General features: G+C 39.6%; 1 protein-coding gene across 1 annotated transcript; it reads left to right on the top strand.

The window, feature by feature from the left end:
- Window positions 1-9,278: 9,278 nt before the first annotated feature.
- Window positions 9,279-10,232, top strand: CkaCkLH20_12565 (retinol dehydrogenase 8; the record flags this gene model as incomplete). Its single annotated transcript, XM_038895278.1, has 2 exons — window positions 9,279-9,774; window positions 9,832-10,232. 2 exons carry the CDS (start codon window positions 9,279-9,281, stop codon window positions 10,230-10,232), a joined length of 897 nt encoding a protein of 298 aa, XP_038739417.1.
- Between the last annotated feature and the right edge of the window lie 3,178 nt (window positions 10,233-13,410).

Here is a 13,410-nt window from a genome sequence, read left to right as displayed (position 1 = left end):
GTCGACAGAGTCGATGGTCGACTCCTGCGACTCTCAAGTACACCAATCAAGATGAAGTCGACAGAGTCGATGGTTAACTCCTGCGACTCTAAGGTAGAGGTACAGAGGAACGGCTTGGGACTTGTATATAGGATGGACTTGAGCCCGGCTTAAGGACAGACTTCCATAGCTCTTTAGCAATCAACTTATGATTCTCACTTAAGACTTTTAGCTATACCTAAGTAATAATTACTCTATAACTCTTATTGAGGACTTAACTAATTACTAAGACCTTTAAAGACCTATAATTACTTAGATAGCCCTATAGAACGACTTAATACTATTTATAGTTCTTAATCCTTAACTTACTATTAATATAAACCTACTATTAGTTAGCTAGCTATAATACTTTAATTGCTCCTATTTAGTAAGTTACCCTTTAAAAACTACTAATAGTATTATAATGTCTTTATAACTCTCTAGAAAGACCCCTAGTACTGGATCCTCTTCTAGCGCTGGGAAGGCCCCCGTTAAGAAGAACCTTACTTAAGAACTTAGGGATTAGAGAATAAAAGATAATAGTAATAGTAATAATAATAATGCGCTTAAAGAATAGCTTAAATAAGCTAACTATAATATCTAATAGATATAGGAAATATTTAATATTAACGCCTACGCTACTAAAGAACTTTAGGCTGCTATATACCTATCTAATTAGTGTACTTAGGAACTTAAATAGTAGAACTATACTCTTTAAGTTGCTACTAATATTATTACTACCCCTATTATAGAAGGATGAGAGAAGCTTTAACTTAACTCTCTTAATCCTTTTAATAGATCCCTAGGATAGCTTAAGGGATTCCTTATCTAAGTTAAGAACTATTAGAATTTCTATTATAGTAACTTTAAGAATAGAATTAAGAAGGTTATCTATATATCTACCTTCCTTAAGGGATAAGCCCTCTAGTAGTTTAAACCCTTCCTTAAAGAATACCTTAATAAGGAAATACTTAACTACTATTCTACTAAAGTTAGAGATATTTTTAGTAGCTTCTAGGGCTTTAAGTCTACCCTAAAGTCTCTATTCTAAGACCCTAATGAGAAATAATAAGCTAAATGAGACTTATTTTGCCTTAAATAGACTAAGTTAGCTAAGGACTATGCTATAGAGTTCTAATAGATCTATACCTAGTTAGACTTAACTAATAAAGGTAAGATCTTTATATTCTATAATAACCTTAAGGATAAAGTTAAGAATAAAATTATTAAGGTTAATAGACCTAAGGACTTCCTCTAGTATATTAAGCTTACTATTAAGATTAATAACTAACTATATAAGTAATATAAGGAGAAAGGTAAATAATAATAACCTACTAACTCTAGCTATAAGTACTAATAGCAGCCTAGATACTATAATAATAATTAACGTAATAAATATAATAGTACTACCTATAGATACTATAGTAGACCTATGGATCTTAGTGCGGCCTAGTGTAATAATAATAATAAGGGTAATAGCTAGAAGAAGAATATTAAGTGCTATAACTATAATAAGAATAGATACCTTATAAAAGAATATAGAGCACTTAAGAAAGAATGCTTCTAGCTAGTACTTAAGAAAAGATAAGTTAGTACTACTATTAAGGCAATCCCTTATAAATAACTTAGTTAGACTACCTACTTTAATAATAACTATAGAGTTTATTTAGACTTTAAGGAATATATAGGATAGTACCCTAAGAACCCTAGTAGAATGGGATATAATACTACTAGAGTGAAGAATATTAATAGAACCCCAAATTAATAAATTATTACTATAGGATATAGAAGTAATAGTAAACTTAAGTATAAGGCTTAAGAATAACTTAATAGCCTCCTAGAATATAGGGCCCTTAAAGAAAATAGATAGTTTAAGACGTCTAAATATATTAGCCTTAAATAAGAACTAACCTATAACTTAGATAAGCCTTGCGACGTTATATAATAACGTGCTTAGATGGTAGCTATCTATAGGTGTAAACCTAGTATTAATGATACTAGCTCTAAAGAGGACTCTAATGATGAAACTACTAGGGCTAGCAAACGCCTTTAGTACTAGAAAATTAATCCTATAAAGGATAAATAGATACTTAAATTCTTTAGTACCTCAGGAGAATAGCGTGATAGAAACTATAAACTAGAGTTTAGGCTAGATAACTACCTATATTTATATATAGAAAGTAACTACTATTAATACCTCTATTAGCTATAGTGCTTTTTTAATAACTATAAGGAATATCTTAGAGATAAGTATATATATTAATTCTACTCTAGAAGGTCTAACTAAGAACCTATTAAGAAGGTCTATTAAATTAACTAAATATATAGATAGGAACTTAAGCTATTTAATAGATAAATTACAACCTTTGGACTAAGCTAAGAGTACCCTATGAGATGCCTCTATAATACCAATATAAGCTAGTAAGATTGCTAATAAGATAAATATATAATCTATAGAGAAAATAAGGCTAAAGCATAGCGACTCAGCTAGAATGGAGCAACCCCCCCTATAGTAAGGTATAAGGAGAGCTAGCTCTAGAAAGTATAACGTAAAGGGAAATAGATTACCTACTATAGAGATAACTAGTTAAAAAACTAGGATTGCCTACTAAAACTAAGGGATAATAATAGGTAGATAAGATAAGGTCCCTATATAGTATAACTAGGGTATACCTAGCTTAACGATATAAGTATATCTAAGTTTAGATATAACTTAATAGAAGACTAGCTACTATAATAATAGATAGTGGAGCCTAAGGAAACTTTATATCGCTATAAATAGTAAATAAATAAAAAATAACCTAGAAGAAGAAAGTAATAGAAGACTGCTATAAACTTAGCACTATTAAAGGAGAATAAGTCTAGTATAGTAGAGGACGTATTATAGTGGAGATAGCACACCTCCCTATATAGATCCATAGCTAGAATGAGCGACTGAACTTTGATATTATGGAGATAGGAGATAAGTATGATGTCATCCTTAGAAGACTATAGTTATATAATAGTAACCTATAGATAGATTGGAGAACTAGCTAACTCTATTGGGACTAGGATTTAGTTACTAAGCAGTAGCCTAGAAGAGGTGCCTTAAATAAACCTTTTAGAACTCCTAAAGTAAAGAGATTTTTAGTATACCTATAAATTAAGGATATAAACGCTAGGACGTTATTAGTAATAGATATTAATAAGGAAGATTAACTTCTATCTATTCTAGAAGAATACTAGCAATACTAGAAGCTATTTGCTAAAGAACTTAAAATAGGACTACTAGAATATAGTAACTATAACTATAAGATACCCCTAAGAGAAGGGAAGGAGCCTAAGTTAGAAGTAATCTATAGACTTAATTAAAAGGAAATAGAAGTACTTAACGCTTACCTTAAAGAAAACCTATAGAAGGGATATATTAGACCCTCTACGTTACTAATAGGATATCTAATCCTATTTATACCTAAGAAAAACGGTAAACTATGACTTTATGTTAATTATAGAAAACTTAATAATATTATAATTAAGAACTACTACCTACTACCGCTTATCTTAGAACTTAGAGATCTGCTATATGGAGCCTAGTGGTTTATAGCATTTGACTTAAAAGGAGCCTATAACCTAATACGTATGAAATCAGGCAAAGAATAGAAAATAGCGTTTTAAATACGCTGAGGATATTATAAGTACCTAGTAATGCCCTTTAGACTTACTAATATACCTATAATATTCTAGATAATAATTAATTACGTCTTATAAGAATACCTAGATATATTTATTATAGTTTATCTTAATGATATATTAATCTTCTCTAAAATACTAGAAGACTATAAGAAGCATGTATACTAAGTGCTATAGAAACTATAAGAAGCTAAACTCCTGGTGGAACTAGAAAAGAGCAAATTCCACGCGTAAGAAGTTGAATTCCTAGGCTTTATAATAGCCCCTAGAATCCTCAAAATATTAAAAGATAAAATTATAGTAGTATGAGACTAGCTAATACCTTAGAACGTTAAGGATATATAATCCTTTATTAGATATATAAACTACTACTAATAATTTCTAAAAGGATACTTAAATAAGAACGACCCTCTTATAAGACTCTTAAAGAAAGATATCCCCTAGTAATGGGAAGATAAATAAGAATAAGCCTTTAATAAGATTAAGTAATAGGTTATATTAGAACCTATACTTATTATACCTAATCCTAAGAAACTATTTAAAGTTAAGACCAACTCCTCAGACTACGCTATAGGAGGATAGCTAGGCTAATGAGATAATAAAGGATAGCTATGCCTATACGCCTTCTTCTCATATAAGCTATATAGCTTAGAACTTAACTACTAAATTCATAATAAGGAACTTATAGTAATTATTAAAGCATTTAAGGAATAGAGACCTTAACTATTAGGAATAAAGTATAAAGTTAAAGTCTATACTAATTATAAGAACCTCACCTACTTTATAATATTAAAAGAGCTTAATAAATAATAAATTAAATAGTCTAAATTCCTCTTAGAATTTAATTTTAAGATTATCTACTAGAAAGGCAAAGAAAATAGAAGAGTAGACGCTCTCAGTAGAAGACTGGACTATAAAGTCCAGGTACCTGAGGAAACCCAAGTTATCCTCAAGAAAGATAAGGAAGGAGACCTTATGCTAGTAGCTAGACTCTTAATAATGGCCAGGAGAGATAATACCAGCACGACTAGAAGGATATCTCCTAAAGCTATTAGGGAGATATACTCTGCTCCTATATATAGCTACTAAGGCGTAACTAAGATATAGAAACGCATTAGATAACACTATAATAAAATAGCTATATAATAAGAAGTATCTTTAGCAATTAGGGACTATGAGGTTTGCGCGAAAAGCAAACCTAGCTAATATTAGCTATATAGTAAGATATAGCCGCTCCTAGTGCTACAAACCGTATAGGAATCTATCTCATTAGACTTCATCACTAAGTTACTTAAGTCCTAAGAACTAATAACTAAGGTCTACTATAATAGTATCCTAGTTATTATTAATAGACTTATAAAGTATTTATACTTTATCCTATATATAGAGTCTAGTACTATAGAAGACCTTACCTATAAGTTTCTATAGATAATTATTAGCTAATATAGAATGCTAAAGGAAATTATATCTAATAGAGATAAGTTATTTACTTCTAAGTTTTAGAGATCCCTAATCTTATAGCTTAGATCTAATTATAAAATATCTACTACTTTTTATCTATAAACTAATAGCTAAATAGAACAAATCAATTAGATTATAGAAACCTATCTATACTGCTATATCAACTATAAGCAAGACAACTAGGTGTAATTGCTACCTATGGCCTAGTTTACCTATAATAGCGTAGTAGGAGAAAGCATAAAAGAATCCCCATTCTATCTAAACTATGGATTTAACCTAATAGTCTATGGAGAACCATAATAAGGCCTAGTAGCTCTAAAAGCTATAGTAGATATTAATAAACTTAAGGAAATCCAATAAGAACTACTAAAAGAACTTAAATTTATGCATAAATAGATATATAAATATGCTAACACCTTAAGAGTTAAGGGACTAACTCTATAGGAGGGGGATAGTATATACCTTCTCTATAGAAACATCAAAATAAAACGACTAAGTAATAAGTTGGACTTTAAGAAACTTAGACCTTTTGAAATTATATAGAAGGTATCTAACGTTAACTTCAAACTTATACTACTAGATACTATAAAGTGCTATCTAGTCTTTTATATTTTACTTCTCAAAAAAGCACTAGTAGGTTTATATATAAAAGACTGTATTATTATGGAACCCCTTAAACTAGAATATAAAGTTAAATAAATTATTAACTACTGTAATAATAATGGAGATATAGAATATCTCATTAAGTGGAAAGGATATAGATATAAGGACAACTTGTGGGAACCTATTAAGAACCTCTAGCACTCTCAATAGATGCTGCACTAGTACCGCTCGTTAAGAAATCTGGAGACCAATCCTCCAAGCTAACGCCGTTCCAATCCACTACGCCAAAGGCCCCAGTAGCCTGCAGGGCCCCAACAGCTGAAGATTCCGCACTCTGCAAACCCAGCGTCACTTCACAATTCTCCTCCTCAACCTCCTCCACACGCCAAAGACCTAACTGGATTAAGTCTGTGGCCTCACGGTTGATTTCCTTTTGATGATGATGAAGGCGCTGTATCTTGGCTATAAGAGTGAGCTGCTCTTCCTCTAGCCTGTTGAGTTTGTTATCTACCTTAACCTTTTGTTTTTAAACCTGGATTAGTAACGACGCTAAAGGACTATAAATGTCGCAGGATTTCTTCTGGCCCACGCAATAGGAACACCGTAACAAATTAACCTCCAACACAATACAGTTAACCCCTAAGGCAGCACATAAGGAACAAGGAAAAGGCATCTTATATCTAAAAAGAGAGACTAGTTAACCTAGCTCTTTATAGGCAATAGGATTTTTCAATTTTGATTTTTGAATGCGACCTGATATAGTGTTAGCATCATGAGGAAATCAGGAAGCATAATTAATAACTCCCCAACCTAGGAGACACTACCTACTTATATTGGTCTTAGGGATAAGACCATCTGAGGGGAGACCTAATGTTACAACCCGTTAGGCATGCTTAGCAGAGAAAAAGCCCCATAAGGATAACTAGGCGGCTAGAACGTCACATTTATATATAGGATCACGGGAATAGAAAGGACTTACCTTGGAATGGAAGAACTATAGAACAAGTTACGTGACCTCAGCTAATGAGATGAGAGTTGATAGAGTTGATGGTTGACTCCTGCGACTCTTAAGTATACTAATTAAGATGAAGTCAATAGAGTTGATGGTTGACTCCTGCGACTCTAAGGTAGAGGTATAGAGGAACGGCTTGGGACTTGTATATAGGATGGACTTGAGCCCGGCTCAAGGATAGACTTCCATAGCTCTTTAGCAATTAACTTGTGATTCTCACTTGAGACTTTTAGCTATACCTAAGTGACGATTACTCTATAACTCTTATTGAGGACTTAACTGATCACTAAGACCTTTGAAGACCTATAATTACTTAGATAGCCCTATAGAACGACTTGATACTGTTTATAGTTCTTAATCCCTAACTTACTGCTAATATAAACCCACTGTCAGTTAGCTGGCCGTAACACCTGTATTTCTTGGATTTATTTACAGTTTGACAGGTTATAGAACTGAGGTACGTAAGCAAAGCGCATTTATATACTATATAACTAATATTCTAACCTAATTTAGTAATAAGATTAATATTATTCCTAATACTATATATAAGAATAGAATTACTCTATTTAACTTATAAAGTAAATTTAAAGTAATATAAACTTTAAGTATAGAGTTTACTTAAAAGGTAGTTATAAATAGCCTTAACTATTAAGGTTTTTATACTCTATTTAATAGAGTTATTAAGTAGTAGAAGTAAGCTAAACCCTTCCTCCTTTATCCCTCTTCCTCTTTAATCTTTACTTTAAGATAATACTTATTATTACTATAATAGAAGTAGTTTATACCTTCTATAAGAACTTTAAGAATAGCTATAACCCCTTAATAATAGCTAAGTAATATATATACTAATTTAAGCTCTTCCTCAAGAATGAGGGTATTAAGATCTAAAAGTCCTGCCGTTCTAAGGGCGAGTTAGTGGACAGGTCGCGGAACTTGTCCTCGTCGAACACCCGAAGCTGAATGAACTGCTGGAGAGTTCAGGCGAACGGAGCTGGCTTCCCTTTCAACGCTGCTGTGACGTTGGTGTGGGCATTAAGGTTTGGGTGTGTGAAATGGTTCCCCGAGATGGGTATGCCTGCTGATATGGATTTCTTCGGCGACTCCGCGTTTTCTCATTCAACACACGCGACCTTTCATTCTTCCCGGGCAGACTTTTTCATGTTCTTCTGTAAAAGAGGTGGGCTCGAATACCACCCAAGCCTTTTGCAGAAAGCCAACCGCTCGGTCGGGAACTCTGAACGTTGCAGTTGAGAGAATTTCTGATCAGTTGTGGATAAAACGGGGTTGAATAGCCCCCAAAAAGTCCCCAAAAGGACAGTCTTCTGCAACAACCAAGCTTTAAGCTTTCATAATAGTCAAGGGTCTCAACATCGTGAATCTCGTACCAATTGTGCGGTTCCCAGGAACCTTCCGAAGATGGAAAGGCAGCCGTAACTCTAAATGAAGTTGACTTTGCCCCTTGCATTCATTCCGACGGTCCCTTGTTGTTGCAAAGGTTGATTCTCTTGAGTCCGTACTCATATACCCAGTCAAGTCCGTCTGTCGCAAATGGGCCGACTTGCGATTGTCTTGGCTAAGACGGAGCTGACTCCGTATCACTCACCGCAGGATGGCCGACATCAAATGAGGTCGGCTTGGCGGGAAATCTTCAAGATTTTGGCCCTCATGCCATGGGGCAAGGTAAGATTACAGGCATCCAGAACTTTCCCAACACATCGTGTTCTCATTCAAGAGGTATGACTGGCATCAAGTCATTGAAATGGCTCTGGCGTTTCGTTCGAGGCAACTGTGGTCGTTGGTCGTTTGCTCTTGGATGTGAACACATGTCGCTTGATCTTCAACTCTGGTTATGATTCCGTTGAATTCATCAATGCAGTCTGAGATAAAGCAATGTTCAGTCTCGTTCATGCAGTTGGTGCTGATGTTCCAGGCATCTTGTGCGAATAGCCTCTGAAAACCCTTATGAGAACTATTTTCAAGGCGGCTTTAGATCGGTACCGCTCTCAAGGGATTCGCTCTTTTTGGCAGCCTGTCCCGTTTTATTTGCTTAGAAAGGGATTCTTGCAAATGGTATTCGAGATATAACATAAAAGTATTCAAAAGGGTACGAATGAACGTCAGTCTACCAAGAAGTAATTGCGACCCACAAACAACCGCGCGCTGAGATCACAAGTTAGTAATTAACTGTTCTACATCATACACGTTGACTTGTGTGTTTCTTCATGAGGTATTGCACATGGAAAGGAATTCTTTGCTCCGTGTCACCGTGTATGTTTAAGTCTCACATCATCTCCGGATGTAAGCCAGGCCCGGACTTAACTCCGCCGAGCGACGGCCGACGCGGGGCCGTTCCGGGTTCGGCGTGAGACGGGAGTTAAGCCCACATCGGCCGGCGGACATAAGACCCAACGGCCGCAAGAAAACGGGATTGTGATTGTAATAAGAATGCGTCGTATGCAGGCTTCATTTCACGGACCCAGGTTTTCAAATCCATGCATATTCACGTTTCCTCAAGATGGCGCACAGCCTCAAAGTCCCAAATCGGCCCCTCACATGGCTCATCACTGGCTGCTCGTCAGGGTTCGGGCTCGCCCTTACGCGACTGGCGCAGAAAGACGGACATGATGTGATAGCTACCTCGCGCAATCCCTCGAAAACTCCCGACTTGGTTCAAGAGGTTGAAGGCGCCGGCGGAAAGTGGTTGAAGCTCGACGTAGACGACCTCAACTCAGCGAACCTCATCGAAAACCTGGAGAAAGACGGCACCAAGATTGACGTGTTGGTCAACAACGCCGGCTGGTCAATCCATGGCGCAGCTGAGAGTTTTACGGAGGAAGAGACGAGAGCGCAGATGGACACGGTCTTCTTCGGGCCGTATCGTCTGATGAGGGCGGTTGCTCCCCTCATGCGCGAGCGAAGGAGCGGGATTATCGTGAATATTAGTTCCGGGGCGGGCATTGAAGGAAGAGAGTCGATGGGCATCTACGCCGCTGCTAAAGCGGCGATGGATGGTAGGTGTCACACGATGCTTCTCGTACCGAGTCTTGGCTGACAATCACGATTCACAGGCGTCAGCAAAGTACTTGCCAAGGAGATGGCCCCTTTTGGTGTTCGTGTTTTGACCGTGGCGCTCGGCTCGTTCGACACCAATATGGGACCTACAGTGAGGTTTTCAGGGGCCGCTATGCCAGCCGACTACGAAGGCAGTAATCTGGAGAAAGTGTACCAAGTCATGGCGGCATCAGCGACTGACGGGTTCCCTGCTGACGGCGACCATTTGAAGGCAGCGAGGGTGATTCATGAAGTCATCTGCGGCACAGGGACCGGAGAGGGGAAGGAGGCGGAGAGACTGCTACCGCTTGGAAGAGACATGGCGAAAAGGGTTGATGATGTGGTGTCTGGGTATCAACAGACGATGGAGGTATTCAGAGATGTGTGTAATAGTGTATATATCGAGAAGAGAATTTAGACGGCTCCGAAACGTAGAGGAGAAGATGTTGAAGCGTGTTAATATACCATGGAAGTTAATATAAGTTACGTTGATTCATGGTAACTCGTGAATGTGCTCGCCATGATTGAAACCCCAGATCAAGCAAACTCGTCAGCGATCAATCTCTTCAAGACGGACTGTCTCCCATCCCTTCTCCCCGGAACCTATCACGATACCCTCACCATGGCTCATATCATTCCAGCCAAGCCTTCTAAGCCCATCAGGACCATCTTCGGCAAATACAACATAAAGCTCCTGCCAAGCTCGTGAAACTCTCTCTTCAAGTGCAGTCGATGGGCCCCTAGCCCATGAGTGCGTGCCGAAGACCAAAGGCATGTCAGAGCTGTGGTAAGCGCGAAGCCAGGGACGCGGTGAGATATTCGGGAAAGAGCTGGTCCCTGAAGGGGCAAAGTCTTTGAACAAGAAACGGAAGGTCGGTGCGTGTGCAGAACGGGCTCTACATCAACAGTCAGATTCGGCCTTCACAGGCAGCATTTCACTTCCAAACTTACCTGGCCATTCTCACCATGGGTTCCAGGAAGTAGCCTTTCGTTATTTTCTCCGCCCACACTGGATCAGGCCCGTCGGGGTGATACACAGCTACCGAGTTTCCCTCATCGTTCATTGTTCCGCAGATAGCAGGCTGCACGGCGAAATAGGGCATTAGCAATTGCGAGTTGCGTAAGAAACACCGGGCATCCAGAAATCATACCAGCTTAGTGAAATTCCCGGCTTTCGCACGCTCCTCGTAGTCGTTGAACATCGTAAAGCCATCCACAATCGGCCGAAAGCTAAGGAACGGTTTCTCGCTTGCTGCCCAATGATCCCGAATCGCATCGATCAGCTTCTTAGCGGGTTGCTGTCTCATAAAGTCCAACTCGGCGGCCGGGTCTTGTCCTTGAAACCCTAAGGACTTGGCAAGAAAACTGAAATGCTTGCATTCCGGGTCTCTGGTTGGCATCGGAGGGAGCGCGCAACCCGAGTTCATGATGAGGTTTCGAACGAGAGGCCTATCGACATGCAAGAATGAATGGACATCAATGCTTCGAGCGCCAGCTGATTGTCCAAAATGAGTCATCCGCAAAGGGTCACCACCGAACGAAGCAATGTGCTGGTGTACCCATTCGAGTCCCAGGCGCTGGTCAAGAAACCCCAGGTTTCGCTCATGCGGGTTGAGGCCTGCTGCATTCGGAAAGCCGAAGATCGTCAAACGGTAGCTGTGGCTCAAAATTAAACTAAGAACGAAGCTGAAGCTGACGCGCTCTTACTTGATAGTCACTACTATGTGTCGTTGGCTGTTCTCGACCCAAGGTGTTGGGTTCTGATAAGGCACCGTCGAGCCACCAACAAGAAACGCTCCGCCAGTGATGAAGACGATCACGGGCAATGCAGTTGTTGTTGCGCGCTCAACTGTATCTTTGGGCGCCCATATACATATGGACAAGCAATCCTCGGAGGTCTCGTCTTTAATCTGGAGTTCAGGCACATCTGTGTTGTACACGGAAGCCCTTCCTCCGGTTGTTTGCTGGGGACAAGATAGCCCGAACCTGGTGGCATCGATCTCATCCTGCCGCAGCTTCGGGGTAGGTGGAAGCCAGCGACGCGGACCTACCGGTGGCTCCGCGAAGGGAATGCCTAGAAACTGGGCGACGTTAGGGTAGTCTCTGTTGACGAACCCTTTGACTGACCCAAAAGTCGATTCGACCGTGATGTATTCGACCCCAAATTTACTTTCGCTTATGATGGACATCCTGAGGATATGTCGGACGTCTTTTCGGTATGTTCGGGACAAATCCAACTCACTGCGAATGGTTCTGCGTCATTTGAAGCTTGTCATTTAGTGGGTCGAGCCTTTGCCGTATGTCATCTGTCCCCAGGCAGCAGACGGAGTTGAACTCCGGAGTTACGAGCATCCTGCGACTGGCAGGGAAAGCGGCTCATCCCGGAAGAATTCTCGTAGAAGTATTACAATTAGTATTGCAATCTCAAAAACACTCGCCATAGACAATGTTGTGTCCATTTTGCTCATAAATCTATTTCTTGATGGCAACAATCATGAAAGAAACATGACATTACATCGTTCCCATGGCACTAAGACCGACGTCTAGAGACGCTGAGGCAACGGATAAGCAAGAAGGTACGGGAGTAGTATCTCTAACTTTAGCTGAAATTAAGTTACGTGAAAAGATGACGTTGGACAGCGAGTCCGTCTTCCGAGAGTGTTTGTTCTAACTGCGCTCAGCGTAATGACGATCGATGAAGTCGGGTTTGATGACAACAAAGTAAAGGCCAACAGCTGTGCTGGGCACAATTCTGCAGAGCTCTATCACGAATTTCAGTAAATGAATATCTGTGCAGTGTGGCTGAGGAAGATTGAAGATATGACGCGTATATCCCTCAACTTGACTTTACACGGTCATAGCAAAGCGGTCTTACTTCACAAAGCTTCAGCGGCCAGAGCGTGGTTGACGGCGTAAACATGAAATCGGTCGGCGCAGCTGTTTGAACATTTGGAATATGTTCATCGGTGATGTAGTTGATTGAAAAAATCTAAGCATGCCATTTCCCAACCACTCCAAGTCGCCAGGTACGTTAAATGCCTACCTGAATTTCGGACATGAAGTTCGGACGTGGAGTTCTTCGCAGTTATCTTTGGAAGCCTATGAAAACTTTTCACTGAAGGCCGACGTTGTCGTCCGAACAATACTGTCCGAGATTCTGGCGTATGCGAAGTGTTCCATAGTTCCCGAAGAACTTTATTATCGGGCGCCGTATTCGTACGTATGTCTTCTTAATGAGACCAGTCCGTGGACCGCTGTCCAAGCCGTCAGTCGCAAGACGGAAAGTAGGTAGAAACGATCGAGCCTTAAGGTGATAATCGTACCAAGACTGCGAGATGTTTCAAGCGGGAATGCATCGCCGTTGAGCGCTCTGTCGGTTCCATGTGGCTATGGCCCGATTCCATTCCCCATGTGGCCAACAACACGTAACCGCACAGCCCGCCGCTGTGGCTCAAAGCTGACAGACTTCAGTCCGTGCTCCCGAAGAACGACTCATCTCATGACCCCGAGCCACACTGCCGAAGGTTCTATGACATGGCCGCTCCGACGGGACGGTTAATGCGATTGGATACGTGATGCTGACCTGAGCGAGTGTC

This window comes from Colletotrichum karsti (assembly GCF_011947395.1).
Source record: "Colletotrichum karsti strain CkLH20 chromosome Unknown Scaffold61, whole genome shotgun sequence".
NCBI classification, from domain to species: Eukaryota; Fungi; Ascomycota; class Sordariomycetes; order Glomerellales; family Glomerellaceae; genus Colletotrichum; species Colletotrichum karsti.
This window is presented reverse-complemented; position numbering and strand designations above follow the sequence as displayed.